Source organism: Myotis lucifugus, unplaced genomic scaffold (genome assembly GCF_000147115.1).
Source record: "Myotis lucifugus unplaced genomic scaffold, Myoluc2.0 scaffold_93, whole genome shotgun sequence".
NCBI classification, from domain to species: domain Eukaryota; kingdom Metazoa; phylum Chordata; class Mammalia; order Chiroptera; family Vespertilionidae; genus Myotis; species Myotis lucifugus.
The window spans coordinates 875502-895838 of NW_005871141.1; the positions used below are offsets into that span (position 1 = coordinate 875502).

At 39.1% G+C, this 20337-nt stretch overlaps 1 protein-coding gene across 1 annotated transcript in view; it reads right to left on the reverse strand.

The window, feature by feature from the left end:
- Positions 1 to 20337, reverse strand: part of ASXL3 (additional sex combs like 3, transcriptional regulator) — a 136505-nt gene that overhangs the window by 90237 nt on the left and 25931 nt on the right. Inside the window, exons 3-4 of the mRNA XM_023756401.1 lie at positions 5081 to 5189; positions 3498 to 3606 (exon numbers count right to left, since the gene is read on the reverse strand). Of these exons, the coding sequence (XP_023612169.1) occupies positions 3498 to 3606; positions 5081 to 5189 (218 nt within the window). The remainder of the gene's footprint in view (positions 1 to 3497; positions 3607 to 5080; positions 5190 to 20337) is intronic.

Genomic DNA, 20337 nt, shown 5'->3' on the forward strand with positions numbered 1-20337 from the left:
CTATTTCTAAGCCTTCATTATACGTCGACATATCAAAAACATTTGCTACAGTTGAGTCAGTGCCTCCTCCCCACAAACACTTTCTTCACTTGTTTTCCAGAACAGACCACGTGTTCTCCTGCCCATTCACCCTCAGCCTCATTTGCTGGTTCCTACAATCCTGCTCACTTTTAATATTCAAGTGCCCCAGAGCTTAGTCTTTGGACCTCTTCTCTTTCCTATTTGCCTTCAGTTTCTTGGTGATCTCATCCAGTTTCTTGCCTCTGAATCTCATCTATCAACTGACCACTTTCACATGTACATCTCCAGCAAGGTTTTTCCCATGAGTTTAAGACAGGTAAGTCCAATTATTTAACATATCAATCTGGTTGTTGAAAAATAATCTCATACTCAATATGTCCCAAACTAAGTTCCTGATCAATAACCCCGGCCCCAAACCGATTCTCTGGCAGAGTCGCCATCTACGTTAAAGACAATGCTATTCTTCTCTTTGCTCACACTCAACCCTTGGAGTCATCTCGAACTCTTCTTTCTCTCATAACTGCATTAAATTCAGCATCTTCTATTGGATCTACCTTCATGTGCATCCAGAATCCAATCACTTATCATCACATGCTCTGCTCTTCCTCTTATTCACACCACCATCACCTCTTCTCTAGATTCTGACAATAGCTTTTTAACCAGTCTCGCTGTTTTTACCTGGTTAACATACAATCTATATCTATCTACATACATATATGAATAGATAGAGGTGAAAACAGATCGATGTCTATATGCCTGTATCTATCTATCTATCTATCTATCTATCTATCTATCTATCTATCTATCGTACTGAGTGATCCTAAGTGAGATCATCGTCTCTTTAACTCAAAACCCTACAGTGGTTTAACATCTCATTCAAAACAGAAGCCAACATCAAGGCACTATATAGTCTGGCCTATAACTTCTCTTACTTCTTAATTTACCATATTTTGCCCCCTCCCCCCTCCCCCTTTAGCTCTTTCTGGCTCCCAACCACACTGGCCTCTTGATGTTTCTGGAACATTCTATGAACTCTCCTTCCCCAAGACTTATATAATTTCTGCTGCTTCTACCAAAAACTCTCTCCCATTAAATATCTTCTCCCTCACTCCCATTGGGTCTTTTCTCAAACATACCCCTCTCTCCCACTTTTATTTCCTTATTTATGTTGCCCCATATCACTTGTCAGCACTGAATAAGCTATAAATTTTACATACCTGTTTTTTAAAATAAATATGTTTTTTATTGATTTCGGAGAGAGGAAGAGAGAGAGAGAAATAGAAACATCAATGACGAGAGAGAAACATCAATCGGCTGTCTCCTGCATGCCCCCTACTGGGGATTGAGCCGACAACCCAGGCATGTGCCCTGACCAGGAAATCAATCCAGTGATCTCCTGGTTCAGAGGTCAATGCTCGACCACTGAGCCACACTGGCCGGGCTTCATGTCTGTATGATTATTGTCTGTCTCTTTACCAACATTGACACCCATGAGCGGTCTCTTTTCACTCTGGATTTTCACTGTTGGGACTGCCATGTCAAGAGCAGCCCTTGAGCTCAGTCCAAGCTCAGTCTACACGTTGAGAGACAGCACACAAGTGCTGGTGCAAATAGGCAGTACAACTAGAGGGGCGGCGCACCAAGATCCCCTTTGTCCCGCTGAAGGAGGAGTGTCTGCCCACTCACCAGCCCTTCCAGGAAGCCAGACATCGCTGCACACGCTGATGTGTCCTCCCTCTAACCACCTGCCCAAGCTCACAGTACAACTACAATGGTGGTGGGTTGAGTTTTCAAAAGGTATAGGATTAGGGACATCAAATTCAATGAAAGTTGATTAAAAAAAAAAACCACATGGAATACTATGCTGCTGCAAAAAAGAAGGAACTCTTACCATTTGCAACAGCATGGATGGAACTGGAGAGCATTATGCTAAGTGAAATAAGCCAGTCAATGAAGGAAAAATACCACATGATCTCACTCATTCATGGATAATAAAGACCATTACAAACTTTTGAACAATAATAGATACAGAGGCAGAGCTGCCTCAAACTGATTGTCAAACTGCAGTGGGAAGGCCAGGGAGGGTTGGGGGGCTGGAGGGAGGGGGGTAAGAGATCAACCGAAGGACTTGTATGCATGCATATAAGCATAACTAATGGACATAAGACACTGGGGGGTAAGGGAGGGTAGGGGATTGTCAAGGGCGGGGAAAAAAAGGAGACATATGTAATACCCTTTGTAATACTTTTAGCAATAAAAAAAAAACCCACAAAACTCTACAAGGCTTATTTCAGCCATTTGACTAAGACAAGACCCTGTGTTTCTTACACTGATTCGCAATCTCTGCTGCAGATCAGGTAGGCGCTGAGGCGGACTCCATCTCAGGGAGCACACCAGCTTAAAGGCAGGGTGCCCGGTACAACACCAAGGGACTCCTGTGGCCAATAATAAAACGCGTGGCTTTGGCTATCAGTGAAATACATTGTTTCCACAAGGATCCATTAAGATCTGTTTAAGGAAAAGAGACTGATTTCTATGAGTCCACTGACAGGGACTTTAATGACACAACCTTCCTCCCCAAACCACCACCAGGGTCCACTAGCGGGACCAGTGGGCAGCAAGTGGACAATAATTACGGCGGCTTTTGCAGAACAAAACTTTGCCAAAACTGCAACACAGACACTACATACACAGCAGATTCATATGCAAATGTCTAGAGAAAGATAAAATGAATTCACCTGGAGAGAACTCAGGGGTGGAAATGCCCCCTTAGAACTGGAAGGGCTGCTTACTTTTCAAAAGTGTTCACAAGAATAGGACTTATGTGGCCCTTGTTTCACTAGGAGGAATGCAAACACCAAGCTTACCTTATTATGGACAAACCTAGAAATGAAGCTACTATAAAACTACTAATAACCCTGTGCACGAATCTGTGTGCGAGTAGCTCGCTGCTGCTTGCCTCGGCTGGCTACCCTGCCCACTGCTGCTGGTAGCTCTTGGCGGCTCGTAGCTCGCTGCCCCGCCCTCCTGTAGCTCTCCACCACTTGTAGATCAGTCGTGACATTATGGCGTCCCGGCTAATTTGCATATTCCTCTATTATTATATTAGATTGTAATGTCAAGCACCATCAGACGTAAACCCCCAGCATGCTCAAGCCTCACATACGACTAAAACCACCAGGTACCCTCAGGTGACCCTCCCACCTGGCATGAGAAATATGCTGATAACACTCAAGATTACCCAGGGGAATCCATCCAAAATGAAAATAAAATAAAAGCCAAAAGCCAAAAACTGTTTACTTTTCTTAGGTACGAACCTTTTGAATCACAGTTGTTTGATGATAAATCTAAGTGGGTGATAAACACTTAGAAGAAAAGGCTATCGATAGTGGTAGGGAATTCAGTTAGTGAATTGTTGAAATTCGATATAACTTTTAAGGGAACAGGGATTCCATCCTGAAATCCATCTCACTGACCTCCGTTTCCTTCCCCCCGGGCGCTGGCCTCCGCCATTTCTGTGCCATCCACTTCGGACTCGCAGCCTAAATCCAACGTCCCCTCAGCTGGGCAGGACGACTCCTCTTTCTACATCGTTTTAAAAAATGATTTACGGAGATGTGTTAGCAACTGAAAACATTCAACACACTTCCAGCATCCTAAAGCATCACCACATTTACTTGTCATTTGAAATTTTAATACTGACTTACTGTTTAATGTAAAAGTACACCTTTAAAAAAAACAAAACTGGCCCTGGCTTGTTTGGCTCAGTGAAGGGTCCCAGGTTCAATTCTGGTCAAGGGCACATGCCCAGATTGCGGGCTTGATCCCCAGTGGGGGGCATGCAGGAGGCGGCCAATCAAATGATTCTCTCTCATTATTGATGTTTCTATCTCTCTCTCTCCCTTTCCCTTCCCCTCTGAAATCAATAATTTTTTTAAAAAGAAAATGTATTTACAAAAACAAAAAAAACAAAACTGGGCAAGGCCCATTGCCACAGCTGAGTTTTTGGATAACCTTTTAAAATCCATACAAAATCCATTCCCCTTTGACATACATTGTTTTCATTATGTTTTTCAATTCTAAGTTCTCTCTTATGTTAGGAAATGACTTCACAACTCAGAATTTTAATCACTAAATGAAACACCCAAGTAGCTACAAAAAGCAACTAAAATAATACAAGGTTAACCTGTAGTTATTTTCTGAGACACACAGTAACAAGATAAATTCTTAATGCTTAGGAGCTGAGAAAGAATCTTTGTTTCTTTGCCAGGTATAACTTTTAACATTCAAAACAAAACCTTCTCACAGGAAATTAATGAACTTTCAACGTAATCCATCATTCATGAAAGCAGTGACTTCTTTTTAATTCATAAGGAATAATACACTGCTTTTACTCCATCCAAGGCACATGAGCGTTGGGAGACCATCGGCTTTGTCCTCGGGAATTCTGCATCTTAGATGGCGTTTCCCATTCCAGTGGAAAATGGGAATTGCACTCAAGCAATGAAAACTCCGTTATCTGCAGCTTTCTCTATCCTTCTCACATAACCAATATGCACTGTTAGTAAACCTGCGTTGAGATCACTGTTTGCTTTAAAAACCTAACAACATTTAAATCAGCAAGTTTTCAAGGAGAATGGAGAGATTGCTTCTTTTTATGAAGCACAGAAAGGCATCAGGTGTGAAGCTATGTATCCACCGTCGGCCATTAAGCCAGATCGTCTGTGGCAACTGTGATCTGAAGCTAAGCTCTTGGCTGATGATCCATGGCACCCGTCCATGTGGATTTTTAGGAATCAAGAATGCTAAGAAAGCCACAGCTATTTTCCATTACCATATGTTAGGCTGCAACCACAGATATGTTTTCCTTAAAGAAAAATGTCATTGTTTATTCTTAATATGAAATCATTTTTAAGACATCTGAAAACATTTAAGAGGCATCGAGGTCATTCTTCTAAACCTTTACTCAAATTTAATTTTGTTTACCTGCCCAAGTCGGGGGGGGGGATGCATGATACACAGGAATAACAGACATACTATGCAGAACAATGCGACTTACTTTGAGAGCATAGAGGCCTGACTTTCCAGGGATCTTGAAGAAGGTTCCATCCCCTATTCGAGTGTTCGTGTGGAGCATTGCATTCAGACAGGCTAATGGAGAAGTCCCACTAGAAAACAAAAGTGCGCAAAAATGAAGCAGTCTGAGACGCAGCTCCTGTGGCAGAACTGTTCTCTCGTGTCTTAAAAAAAAAATCCTCTTGCATGCCTTTTAAAAATATCCTCCCAACCCTGAAAACATCTACATTACAATAACAGGCCAGTCCAGTTTGCCAAAGTTAATCAGATGCATCTGTCTTATAGGCTCCAGGCAAGCCTCCTGAATTGAAATTATGCTTTTATTCATAAAGCAACCAACACTATATTTCAAAGAAACCAAAGCCCAAACGTTTATGTGGTGCTATTTTGCAAATAATACCAGGAAGCCTCGGTATTTAAATATGACAGACAACTTGATGGTTGCACTTGAATGATCAAATAAACCCAAGTTCAAGGACAGTTCCGTCCTATAGGTTGAAAAGCAACAAAAGAATAATAAGAAACCCGGGAAGGACTGATTTGAAATTATAAGCATTTAAGTTACTCGTGGGATTGCACTTCTCACAAGGCTAAATAAAAATTTATATCTGTGTTTTTATCTCTGACACATCTTCAACACTAACATCCTTTTCTCAGTTAGATTTGTCAAATCAAGAAATGTGCGCTTGGGAATTCTGCCCAGCTAATAATTATGTTCTGCAGGAAAGATGCAAGTGACTGAATTATGAAATCAACAGTTTTTTTTAAAAAAAATAACTCTAACAGTATTAAACTAGTGATTAAAAATACTGAAACCCATATGTGCAAACATTACTGAAATGTACTCATCTACATAGAGAGATGTTTACGAAATGTATGACACATAATGTATTTCCTGGGTTAGACTTTAGAGCTTTATTTTGTGTTTTGTTTGCAAACCGTTATCTTTGCAAACTAGAATTTAGAGCCAGAATTATTACTTTCATTTACTTTTGTTTCCATACACATATGCTAGAAGACCAATAATTGGTTGAGCCAATATTGATTAGAATCCCTACCCCACCCTATTCACCTCTCAGGTGAAATATTTGGGGACAAGAGGACCTTTAAGATAATTAGGTTTAAATTTTTTTATTTTCTGTGATAGAAACATAATTTTGCATTACCGAATTAAATGTGTCCTAAAAGCCACCATCATCAAATCTCTTACTTAGCATGGAAAGTCACCGATAAAATGAAAGAGCCATATTTGCTGAGTTTCCACAACATACTTAATAGCGAGTCAGCATATACACACATCCTGGTCCTCACGGTTTCTAAGTATTATAATAACAGGAGCATCTTTATCACTTTACACAGCAGCGCTCTGTGCCAACACGTCAATACGATGCCACTGGGCTTGACAGGGAGCAGATCCCGCACATAAACGTGGCCGCAGAACAATGCCGCTGTACCGCTGAAGTCCACATGGTGAGAAAGCTGCGTGTTTGTGTAATGTCTTCCCTCGTGAGCGTCTGCAAGCTCCCAGCCTCATTATTTTCCTTACAAAAGATTTTGTGCTCGTATTTAAAGTAGGCCAGGCCTACTTCATAAAGTAAAATACATTCATCTCCCCAGAAATGTCTGCTCATGAATAAATTCCAGATAAATGATGCTGCTATACATGTTATACTGAATACTTCAAAATATATATTTTTTATCATTATTCTCTTCAGGCAAAAGCACGGACCATTGGAAGCCGGGAATTATTATGCCAGATTTGTGGAGTTTTAATTTAGTGAAACTGTCAGAAACACAGATTTCCTGTAGAGCCTTGGCAGGAGGATGTTAACACTACAAGTAAAATAGAATCCAATACATAAAAATGATACAATGTAGACTTTAAAAAATATAACTTAATAAAATTGTCCTCTTAACATCCACCCTCACGCACATTCTTGCTGATCTTTATTCCCAAGGTCCTAGCACACACAATTCCAAGAGCTCCGATTTAGAATATTAAAGAATAACATAGCGTTGAAGATAGCTAAAAAACACAGAACAAATATAATTTGCCATCACTATAATTTAAATTTTTTTCTAAGGTACAGTAAACAAAAGATAATTGAAGATAAATTGACTATTAAATAGCAGTTTAATGCTATGCTTGTTGCAAACATAAGTGATAAGCACCCAGTTTCAGATAAATAATAAGCTCTGTTGAGCATAAATATATTATTTAATTATACTGTTTATTAACTCAAGATTCACTATAGAAATATTTAAAAATATGTAATTCACAATCTCCAAAAGTTTCCATGACTTTTTTGCTTGTATTTAAAGTAGGCCAGACATACTTTATAAAGTAAAATATATTCATCTCCCCAGAAATATCTGTTCATGAATAAATTCCAGATAAATGATGCTATGTATGTTATACTGAATACTTCAAAATACTCGTACATATATTTTTTATCATTATTCCCTTCAGGCAAAAATACAGGTTTTTCCCAAATCTTTCCCAAAACAAACATGAAATTTGTTTTATTTCCACACCCTACAACATTTGCCTTTTAGAACAATTAGAAAATACTTTACAAAGGCAAATTTGCAACTCAAGTCACTGGCTGATTGATCACTTACGCTTATGCATGTCAGTTGCAATTCTTTACAGAAAAGTAAACCTTATATGATCTGTTTTATTTAAAACAATAAAACATTAGCATATATGTGCAGAATATACATAAAAGAGTGCATTTTAAAAGTCTTTCAGACCATTTACTTATAGCTGTTCTTCTCAACAATTCCATAAAGTCTAGGAAATCTGGATTGCTTTTCCTGGAAATGAATCTTAACTCCAACTTATTTTACTTATTCTGAACAGGAATAAGTAAAAGTATTATTTATATATTTTTATATTCACAAAAAAACAGAGCTAGGAAGCATGCCTTGGCCTACTTTAAGAAAAAAATATACATATACATAACAGACATATATACATACATATCACAATGATTTGCTGTGGGTATAAAAGATGTGTTATATGTGTTAAAAGTCTTAGCATGAACAGCTATGTAACGTTTCCTATTTTTAATTAAAACTTTTTATTCACACTAAATGTAAGGGTTAATAACCTCAGTCAGAATTTAAAAGTGAAAGATGCTGTAACGTATATGTACGTGTGCATATGAAATAATAAAACCAATAATTTAACCAAAAAAAAAATCTCTGAAATTTCAAAGTTACTTACTTTCTAAAAGGGTGAATTGGAAGAATCATCCCGATTTATGAAAGGAAAACAAAGGGAAAAAAAGAAGAAGAAACGTTAGTTTTCCAACTTAAAATGCAACTTTGCATCTTATCATTTCAATAATGGAACAATGTACGAGAAACACCCAACTCAGATCTGGCTGCTGTAGGGAGGCGAATACTGAGGGGCTGGGTCAAGGTGGCTCTACTTTCTCCCCTAACACCTCTACAACGTGTTCATTCTGTCCACAATGCACAGGCGTTTCCATACAGGAATATAATTAGAAATCAATAAGTAAGAGAACATTTGTCCCTAATTCTTTTCTTCCTGCCACTGCCCATCCTTGGGCCCTTCCCTGTCCACCTGCCAGGGTGGACATACAGCTCACTCTACTTGTTTGTTTTTCTCCATCGACTGTGGCGTATGGAGCCTTCTGGTTTGTTTTCGTTTCCCGCAGCCCCTGAAGCAGAACAGGGGTGGAATTTGGAGGCAGGGGAGCAGGCATAATTTAAACTGTCTAGACATCAAAGAACCCCCAGAGATGCTTGGCAGAGACCCGTGCCGTGTGAAATACTGAAAAACCATTGCTTTATTACATCGGATTGATGACGGAGCACATAAAATTTTACTAACAGTGCACACTTAGTCAAGGGAATTAATGGCCTATCTATTTTACTAATTTTAAGAACTAGGAAGAATACCTGGGAAATGAAATTGGAGGAATATTTGCAGACATGACAGAAAAATATCATGATTGTGGCCTTCCTTCCCTTTGTCTATGAAATAATAATGCTTTCCAAGCAGTATTTAAGTCATACAAACCTTAAGCTACTTTATTTTATTAAGTATCTCAATAAAGATTTAAGATGAAAACTATTTCCTAAAAACATTTTTAAATCTAATCCTGAACAAGGTAAGTCTAAAAATTCAACACGTTCAAGAAACTTATTAAGAAGCATTATTAGACAGTTACTGTACTAAGTGCTACTAATATAAATTAATAGATACAAGTATATGTTCACTCTCCTTTCAAAAAATTAATAATAGATCATTTTAAGTATTTTCAGTGTTGATAGCTCAGAGAAAATACCTTAATTATATTTTAAGAGGATATTATGTGGGGCTCTGGGGTGCAAGTAATGTTTTATTTAGTTCTTACTACAGATGTGTTCACTACGTGAAATTAAATTACTTACGATTTGTGCATTTAACTTTATGTTAGACTTCACACACACAAATTTTAATGGTATAAAAGGAATAATCAACTTGGATTATCCCTTCATTTACATATTTAATAGGCATGTCATTACTAGTGGAGGAAATTAAACTATTTCTACCAATGAATGTGGAAGACTCCTAAGCACATATAAGCACAGTGTACATCACTTGATAAGTCAATCACCTAGCCATCCTAGACGATTGAAACAATCCTAGAAAATCAAGGCCAAACTACCCTCTTACTCTTGATAGAAATTATTGCTAGTCTGGAACTCCCTAAAATGACTGAAAATAAAAACTTAAAGGCTACAATCCTTTATCTATGTTACATGAAACATGTTAGCACATAAAATGTTAGCCCAAAAATGACCTCTAAAAAGGTCACTAATAAAAGTTTTTAATAAGCACTGACATGTAAGGATTAACAAAAATTAGAGTTTAAAAACATAAAAGTAGACAGGAATAACCAATTAATTCAAGATATGGGTCATATTTTAAAGGACGATATTTTGCCCATTTCTATGTTAATATAGACATGATTTTCAATATTCTACACGTCTCTAATGTAAAGTTATAAACGTAGTCCCAGTATTTTTTATGAGTTGGATATATTAAGGCAAGAATAATTACCAAATGACATAAGTTGTACAAGTCTTAAATTTAGTGAAACCATTTCAGACTCCAAACCTAAGCAATATATCTCTGATTGGCTTGAACAATCTAAAAAGATATTTTTCTTGAATATAAAGACATTTGAACTTAGATCATTTATCCACTTTACTGACATTACAAGGCTACCACTAGATCAATTACAGTGATTAGTACAGCCTTAGTCACTAAATTGACCTTTTGTTTTAGGAAACAACAATTCCTAAACATTAATACAAGGACAAAAGTTTGATTAGTATTAATCTAGAATAGCATCTATAAGGAAATTAACAAATAGTCCTATAAGAAGTATAAGCTAAAACATATAATCTAAATTATAATTTTAAAGACCTCCAACTAAAATATGTGGTCTTTAAAAATATAGCTTTTCACATGTGAATAAAATTGAAAATAATTCATTCAGTAAAGGCAGAGAGAAAAGAATAAAAATAATATATATTATTATCGCTACTGTTTATTCAGTATCTCTAATGTGACTGAGCTTTTACAACTATCATCAATATTCCTTAGAGCCACCAAAAAACACAAGCATGATTCCCACCCAGTTTGCAGGTGTAACAGAGGCTGAGGTTGGGAATCTTACTGAAACAGTTGAAATTCAGATTTTACTCTGATTCCCAAGCAAATGCTCTTCCCATTATCCCACGTTCTCTCTCCAGAGTTGCCTTCTCCACTTAAGAAGCCTTGGATACTAATATATAGTACTTGAAGGAAAGATGCAAAGAAAAGCCAGATGCTGGCAAAAGGTACGGTGGCTGGCTCCATCCTCACTCAATGATGCCTACAGCAATGCCTCCCCCAAGGATAAATGTCAAGCATCGTAAAGAAAGCAGGAGGCTGCAGAAGTCATCTCCTACAGGTGATGCTTCCTACGTAAGCTAAGGAAGAAAGAATTCTAAGAGATTGATGTACAGAATTGAGATCCCTAATCGCAGGAGATGCCTCTTTGTAGAATTGAGTCGTTAGAAAAGAACACAATCCACTAAATGAGTAATCATTTATTAAGCACATTACATATGTCAAGCTCGTATTGACACAAATTGGCCCTCTGACAAGTGCTTGGCACATAAAAGAAATGCAGGCTGAGCCGAGCTGAACTCTCTGAATACATACGGAGTGACAAGGGATGCAGGGAAGGGAGCCTTGAGGCAGGTGGCACAACAAGAAGAAGCCATTTGGAATTTAAATGTCATCCTTGGTTTATTCGGAGGAGATGACTGAGGTGGGACCGTGCGCACATTTCTAATGTCTACTCCAGTGCAGAGGCAGCCAGCCCAGGGCCATCGCTGGCTCCTTGGGACTCTAGGCCCGTGGTCGGCAAACTGCGGCTCTTTGGCCCCTTGAGTGTGGCTCTTCCTAAGCCTTAGGAGTACCCTAATTAAGTTAATAACCATGTACCTACCTATATAGTTTAAGTTTAAAAAATGTGGCTGTCAAAAGAAATTTCAATCATTGTACTGTTGATATTTGGCTCTGTTGACTAATGAGTTTGCCGACCACTGCTCTAGGCTATGTTCTCCCCACTGCAGTCGCAAAGAGAATACTTTCAATTAGGACAAAGCATTTATCTTCCAAAACACAATATTGAATTTCATATATTAAAGAAGAGACCTTGTAATTATATTTGGTATGATCAATTAGTTTCATATAAAAATGTAAATTTCTATGTCCTACTTGTAGCGACCAGGACTCTCCCATCTTGTGAGCCTTGGCTAATCCCGTAGCATTTCCAAATGTGTTCTATGGGATGTCAGTCCCAAGTGATGCCCCCAAAAAATTATCAAATGAGTTTCGGAGAAGCAGCATGCTGCATCCTTTCCTTGCAAACTCACCAAAACACTAAAAATATAGACCAACGTCACTGAAAAACCCTACTTAACTCAAGAAACATACATAACTCAGTGTTTCCCAAGCATATTTAATAAAAAATCCCCCATGATAATATTTGACAACATTCCCTATTACAGTATGCCTAGAAACATACCTGGGGAAACGCTATGCTATATTTGTGATCAGGATCATTAGGAAAAAGTGCCGAGCAGTTCCACTCCCAGGAGTGTTTAATTTCATCAGCCACATGTTTTTAAAACTTAAATATCTAAAATATCTGTTTTTCTATGTGAAAAAGTAATGCCGTGTGGTGATTACTTTTCCCCGTGTAAATTCATAAAACTGAAAAACGTGTCCAGGAACTTCAAAGAACACTGAAAATGTTATAAACAGTCTCCGCATGTAATTGAAGCACTGTGCATTTGCAGTATTACATTGCCAAATAAAAACCACCCGAGCCCGCCCCCCAGGAGACACCTGCCGCCTGAGGCCCTACTCCTCTCATCAGCACCGGCCGCATCCTCCTCATCCTGGCGCTGAAGCATTTCCCACACGGCCAATTATTCTGCCTCAACCAAGTTCATCGTCAATGTACACATTCTCTTCCTCCAAAAACCTTCACATCACAAAGACAGATCTAGAAGCTCCCTCACGCTAACCCTGCTTTCATCCCTCCCTGCCCCAATGCGGCCCATCCATTGGTACCAGAACAATATTCTTATTAAAAACAAATAATAGCCAAGACTGGTTTGGCTCGATGGATGGAGTGTCGGCCTGTGGACTGAGGGGTCCCAGGTTCGATTCCAGTCAAGGGCATGTACCTGGGTTGCGGGCACATCCCCAGTGGGAGGTGTGCAGGCAGCTGATCGATGTTTCTCTCTCATCGATGTTTCTAACTCTCTATCCCTCTCCCTTCCTCTCTGTAAAAAATCAATAAAATATATTTATTAAAAAAATAAAAATAAAAACAACTAATAAACAAAAGCAAAAATAAAACTACACCCCCCCCCCAAAAAAAAAAAGAATACTGCTCAGGCTCTTCAGGCCACGCCATACGCTGGGTTTTTATAAAAATGACTATTTAATCGGTGGTTTTCTCTGCCCATGAAACAAAGGAAGCATGAACTCATGAACTCCTCAGTTGGCACTGGGGTCCTGGCCTTACAGTGCACCTGGCACCAAGCTCCTCTTCCTCCTCCGCTCTCAGGCTGCGCTCCCACCGGAACCAATGCAGCCAGCCTCGCGCCTCCATGGTTTCCCATCTCTGCTGTGGCTCAAGTGAAACCAGCTGCCAGGAGATGCATGCCACTCAGAGTAAATGTGGTAACTGCCCCCTGGATGGTGACCCCTTCAGTCACAGACCTGTATTGCAATCTGAACGCGGTGCCTCTCTCTCCTGGCTGCTTTTCATCCACGTTGTTTACACTCCTAACCTTCCTGCCCTGGCGACTTCCAACAAGTCTGGGAACTCCACAGGGGTGAGGCACACATTGATTTATCTTTGTAGCATCTGACAAGCAATCTCAATCTGCTCAAAAGGTGTTGGTTGAAGTCAATTTAAACACTGCTATGAAAATTGCTACAATCATGGATGTGTGGGCATCGAGCGCCCGCAATGAATATCATCTATATCCTGTTTGAACTCATGACTACAATCATGTGTGCCACTCACCCTGCATACGACACAGGCTATGAGACCATCTGATGTTTGCATGCCCTGCATCCCATCCCATTAGGGACTTTCCCTTCCTCAGCAAGGATTCCAGTGCAGCCATCCACGAACTGGTCCTCATTTCCCAGCAGGAAGGCTAGCAAGCTTGAGCTATCCCCAGCAGTGGGAGTGGGCGTATCTTTGGGGAACTGATACAGAAATAAAGGGAAAGGGCGCACATTATTTCCAGTAGAAACGTAATCTGGAAAAGTAAAAAAAAAAACACAAAATAATGAGCTGGTGCCGACCTCTGCCTGCAGGAGGACTGACTGCTGAGAACAAAGCTAACCAAAGGGAAGCAGAGCGACATGTGCAAAGAGGGGAAAACGGTCATTTCTTGAACTCTGCATTATCTGGTCACATTGGAGACCAACCTATTGGCTGCCCGAGGTAACTAAACCAGGAAGTCCTTCGCTTACTTGAGTTCTGACACTTGACTACGCGATTTATGCACACTGACCTCGTTTTTCTAGGCCTCCATGTTCTCAGGTGTCTAATGAGTTTAAAACCGGTGTGCTTGACAGCTCTACTGACCCCTTTTCTGGCTAAGAGTTGAAGGGCAATTAATAATGGTTTAACTATTGGCTAGCTCATTCCAGCCACGCTGCCTGCCTTGATACTTCTCTGTTCTCTCTTCCTACTCATTGGTCAAGGTCCCCGTGCCTTCTAATAACCCCTCTAGTACACAAGGATCGTCTCCGAACCTCTGCAACATCACAGCCTGCCCTACGATTGTAGAATTTAGCCCTGTGCCGGCTAATACTGTACGGCTGGGTGGCAACCAGCTCCTGAGGACTCCAACCTCCTTAAGACTCTCTGTGTCCCCCTCAGAGGCCCTGCCAGTCTTGGACTCTCCGAAAACATGCAGGACTGTCGATAAGCTAACGTTTCACAATTTACAGAACAGGACAAAACTTGAAGCTTGGCAATACCAACTATTGGTTGAGAATGTCCAGCCATAGAACCAAGAAATACTCCAGTGAGAATGTAAATTGACACAACCAATTTGGAAAGACATCTGGCTTTATCTATGGGGGGGGCGGGTAGTGTGCATGTTCTGTGGATCAGCAATTCCGCTTTCTGCTATGGACTCTAGAAAAACTAACATCCACAGAGACACTATGTTTTAGGAAAGAAAGAACTGTCAACAAACTAAATGTTCATCAATAGTTACAGCTACATAATATACTTTCCCCTGTATATTCATAGAAAAACTCTAGAGTTCTGAACTATGCTAGTATACTGCACATCTATGACACTGGTTGCCGCTGAGAAAAGAAGTAAATCGAAGAAACTTCAGCTTTTCCTGCTACACGTTATTTAAAAGAAATTCAAAGCAACTACGACAACATGTCCACAACTACTGATTTCAGCTGGTGGCTGTTGGTCTATGCCAGTGGTCGGCGAACTCATTAGTCAACAGAGCCAAATATCAACAGTACAATGACTGAAATTTCTTTTGCGAGCCAAATTTTTTCAACTTAAACTATATAGGTAGGTACATTGTTATTAACGTAATTAGGGTACTCCTAAGGCTTAGGAAGAGCCACACTCAAGGGGCCAAAGAGCCGCATGTGGCTCGCGAGCTGCAGTTTGCCGACCACGGGTCTATGCTATTTTACTGTATTCGGAAAATTTTCCAAACCTAGACTAAAACTGTTGATGCTTTTCTTCTTTTATCCACAATTTGGCTTCTCTCTACTCCAGCGATTTTCAACCAATGTGCCGCAAGAAAATTTAAAGCATGTAATACCTGCCAATGTAGGCAGGGGCATGGACCCCTTTTCCCTATGTTGTCAAATAACAAAATGACACCAGCCAACACATCAACAGCCATCAGTGTGAATGAATCAAAATTATACCTGTTGTCAGATTGGCAAACAATGTATATTTTGGTGTGCCACAGAAGTCTAGTAATTAGTTTATGTGTGCCATGAGATGGAAAAGGTTAAAATCGCTGCTCTATAATCTATGAGATTCGTCCCTTGTTTCAAGTTACGTTCATGTGTAGACATTTTTATGCAAGCAAATAAATACCTACATGGAAATTACATACAAAGTGCACAGGTACATCATACAGAGTTCAAAGTCCCTCTCAACTTTCCCCGACCGCACCCACTGCTTCGGAAGTAATGGCCATTGAAGATGTATCATGTTTGCTTCTGGAGCTGTTCCTAGTTTGCATTTGTATATGCATGTATTCAACTCTATGATTTGGTATTTTACATTTATTCTCAGAAAAATGACTGATTTGAGCTTATTAAATTCCAAAAGTTAGAAAACTGCATGGGAAAATGTTTCTGAAATTTAAATAAAGGGGGGAAAAAAGAACCCTATGAAGGATTTCATTATAACAATGGCTATGATTATTTTAGAAGTCAGAATAAATCTCCGTATTCATAGGTAGTAATAACCGCTAAGTAGAAAATTACCTATATCTTGCTGGCAAGAACCCTTCTTGTAAATATGGTTTTTCTTTTAATGTAAGAACATTATGAAATATCTGTCAATTGAAGAACAGATGAGAAAAATCGCTCAAAATCCCACTCCTTAAAGTACCCCTGAGCATTTTATACAATTCCTCCGAGCCTATTTTTCTGATGTTTCTATTTTAAATCTATCCTTTATCTACACATTGAATTACAATAGTCTATTTTATATTTTACCCTTTCCATACTACTATGAAATCATTAAAAATATTTCAAATCGCCCTGACCGGTTTTGCTCAGTGGATAGAGCATCGGCCTGTGGACTCAAGGGTCCCTGGTTTGATTCCAGTCAAGGGCATGTACCTTGGTTGCGGGCACATCCCCAGTGGGGAGTGTGCAGGAGGCAGCTGATCGATGTTTCTCTCTCATCGATGTTTCTAACCCCCTATCCCTCTTCCTTCCTCTCTGTAAAAAAATCAATAGAATATATTTAAAAAAAATATTTCAAATGGTTAAAAATATTTATCAACTTGTTTCAAGTGAGTGGTGTTCAATTTGGCTGTATATTAGAACTTTTAGGGAAATTCTTTTAAATGCAAGTTTGAGGCAACTCCAAATTTATTAAATAAAAATCTTTGGCTGTGGAATCGGTGTCAGCATTTTCTCATATAGTCCCAAGTGGTTCTAATATGCAGCCACATTTGAGAACCACTGATATCACCGGTGAACATTTAAATTATGTCCTTTATTTATATGTGAAATAGCATTGATATGACTATCAAAGTGCACATAATGCCTTTTCCTTATATTCCAGAATACTTTAAGATAGGCTTGCAGAAGCGGCATTATCAATTCAGGCATCATAAGTTATGTAATGACCTTTTGCAAATAGTGCCAAGTGGCTTTTCAAATGACTTGTTTCGGTTTACATTCTCATCAGCAGTATACAAGCAAGAAGCACCGTTTAGAGTCAGGGTGAAGTGCAAGGACTGATTAATGTATTAGATACATTAAAAAACACCCTCCGATGGTTGCTTTACCTTGCAGTTCTATGACTGTTACTAAGATCAAATGCTTATTCACATATTTGTCGGGTCCTTCGTTTTATGGATTGGAGCTCCTCTGCTCATATCCTTTGACCACAATGCTCTAAGCTCATTTTTTTCCTGATTGTTTTAATAATCTCTGCATATAATCCCTCTAGAATGTTAACGAAAGATTTCCTCCAATGTCACTTAGGTTTTGGGTTTCATATGCAGACACATAAAACTTCATGTAGTCAATTATGTCCATCTTTCCTTTGTAATTTATTTTACAGCTTCTAACTCTGAAGAGTCATGTCTCTAAGGTGGACTGAAATGTTAGATCTGAATTTTTATAATTGTTCCCCAATGGTATGACTTTTCATGTTAAAGTGTTCCATCATGTCTGTATCTTCCTTAAAATTTTCCACCATATCTGTATCTTCCTTAATATAAACATGACTAGCACATCACATGTCCAATAAACATTTATCATGTTTAAAGGCTTCCTCTGGCCCACAGAGAAGAGCAGAGCTTCCTTGTCCATTACTGCTTTTCTGATTCGTCCTCCTACCCCTTTTCTGCAAAAGACTCTGGCCCTGCTCATTGGAAATTCCTCGATCAGCAGAATGTCAACAGAAGTCAGCTCAGCATTCTGCTGGCTCTGGGAAAATTTTCACCTTTAAATGTTTGATAAAGGAAATGTCTAAAATTAACTTCACCAACTAAATCTGTTAAGATTGGCATTCATACCACGGGACAAATGTCAATTTAATTTAGCTTTCTTCTCTCCTCGCTCTTTCTCCTCTTTCTTTGCTCAGTGGTAGGAGTCTCCTCTGATTAGAAGTGTTACCCTATAAAGATATTTAATGAACATCCCTCCTCACCATAAAACATGAGTTTCGTGAAATTCAAGTATCGTAGTTACTTGGGATGGCACGGAATGCAGCCACAACAGTCAGATAGAATTACAAAGGAAAAAAAAAAACTTTGCAAAAGGCCTACTTTCTAGGTAGGAACCTTCGTGAAAACAATATACTTTGAGGAAGGAAAACAAATATGAGGACAGGTGAATGCAAGCATCTTTCCCTTCCCCAAACTGACTTATACACCTAGTTCTTGTTTTCATTTCACCCTCAGGGGCCCAGGATTCAGGAGAGACATAAGTTGGGAGCGGGAACTGCAGAAATGCTGATGTTTGCTACAAGCCTTATTAACACTCTTCCATACAGAATAAAACAGTAAAATACAGGTAAGAATGGCTAGGATCAATGCAAATGTAAAGAGAGAATAAATAATATGGCTTCAGGCTAATGGTTTTGGAAATCTATAAAATTAGACACACATACATATTAATAAATTCCAAAAGTAATGCCACTAGTACGTTATATATGTATTACCTTTGATTTACAGAAATAAACATCTTCCTTACGAAAAAAAAATGTGCATTTTGAAGGCCCATGGGGAGAAATGTATCTTTAGACAAAACAACATTTCCTGTACATTATTTTATAGCAAGACCAATGGTCCAACCAGGCAGACAGAGACCCTTCAGACAACAGCTCCAATAAAAAAAAAATTAAAAAGGGGGAGGACAATATGTAAATGTAATCGGGGTGGAAAGGAAAAGAATTTGTGAGCCAAGGTAATAAGTCAAGAAAAAATTTTTTAAAACTGAAGCCCTATTTAACCAACTAATTAAATGGTAACTGATTAAACGGTTGCTAAAATTATAGAGAACTATCTATATGTTTATGTAACAATAAGAGCACTGTTTTTCCTTTTTTAATGTTTAAAAAACGTGGAATATCATGGCTTCTGGCCATTTGGCGAACATCTTATTTAAATGAGAACAATTCCAATCCACTCATTTGACCTGAATGAATATTCTTGAGGTTTTAAATAGCCACTTAAAGCTTTCAGGAAATCGTTCCTCGATGCACCTGCCACCTAATTCCATGAAATCGATATCTCCCTGAAGCTAAGTCAGGAAATCTTAGGTGATGAATTAAACTAGGACTGTGGCTTCATGAGCTGCTAGCAGATAAAAGATAGCAGTGAAGCTGAAAATCATTACAGTTAAATAGGTTTACCTCTTTGGGGAGGGGTGTTTTCTCAGGTACCGTTAGCACAATGAATAGCAGCATATCATGTTAGGGTAACAATAACCACTTTAACATGTGATCTAGGACCTTTCTATTCCTGGGTGTCAGTGTATCAGCCATGCAACAACATTCTTTCTGGCTGTGCCTGCAATGAACCCACTGTGATTGTGGGACACAGCTGTCCATCAATACAAAAAGGAAAGCTGATAAGATCGATTCGAAGTTCATTCAAAGGTAAAAGAAAACAAGTATTTGCTGAAATCCAGATATGTTACTCTGTAAGCAGAACACAAAAAGTCACCCTATTTTCAGTCATGGGCACCATGTGATATAGCAGGGGTGGGGAATGTCCGGCCTGCGGGCCGTATAAGGTCCGAGAAATCATTTGGTCTGGCCCTGCCAAGGCACCTGCAGGCGGGACTCGAAATTCAATGCGTCGAGGAGTTTTTGTAAGCAGCATACATTTATATGAGGTGAACTGTATGAAGCAAATGATGTTATAAATACCCAATGGGCCTTGGCAGGAAACAGATCCCCACCCCTGTTATACCTGAAAGGCAGAGGTAAGCTGAGGTTCCACAGTGAAAGGTTTCACATATATTTTTAAAAGCTTTCCTAAACAGAAGACCCCTGGTATTGGTCTTCAAATGCCACCTCTCCCCCAGTAATTACTAACTACCTGATTGACTTCCATATACGGATCCTTACAGTTGCTTAGGATTCAAATATGGGGTATCATGACTTTATTTTCAACACAGAGAATGAACAAAGAGATACAATCTGAAATTTTAAACCTCTTCAATCCTTTACATGGTAAATATTTGATGACCCTAAAATTGCTCCTTTTGTCACTTGGCTTGGTAAACTGAGTTTTAAGAAAACTCGGGAAATTTTCCAAACAAATATATGCTAGTGTAGCCTCTTCCTGTGTCTCTCATTTCCGCCTTGGTTTGCTCATGCCTTCTAATGGACATTCTGCATTTTCTTCTTTCCTTTTTCCCCCTTTGGGGCACCCCACACTTCAACT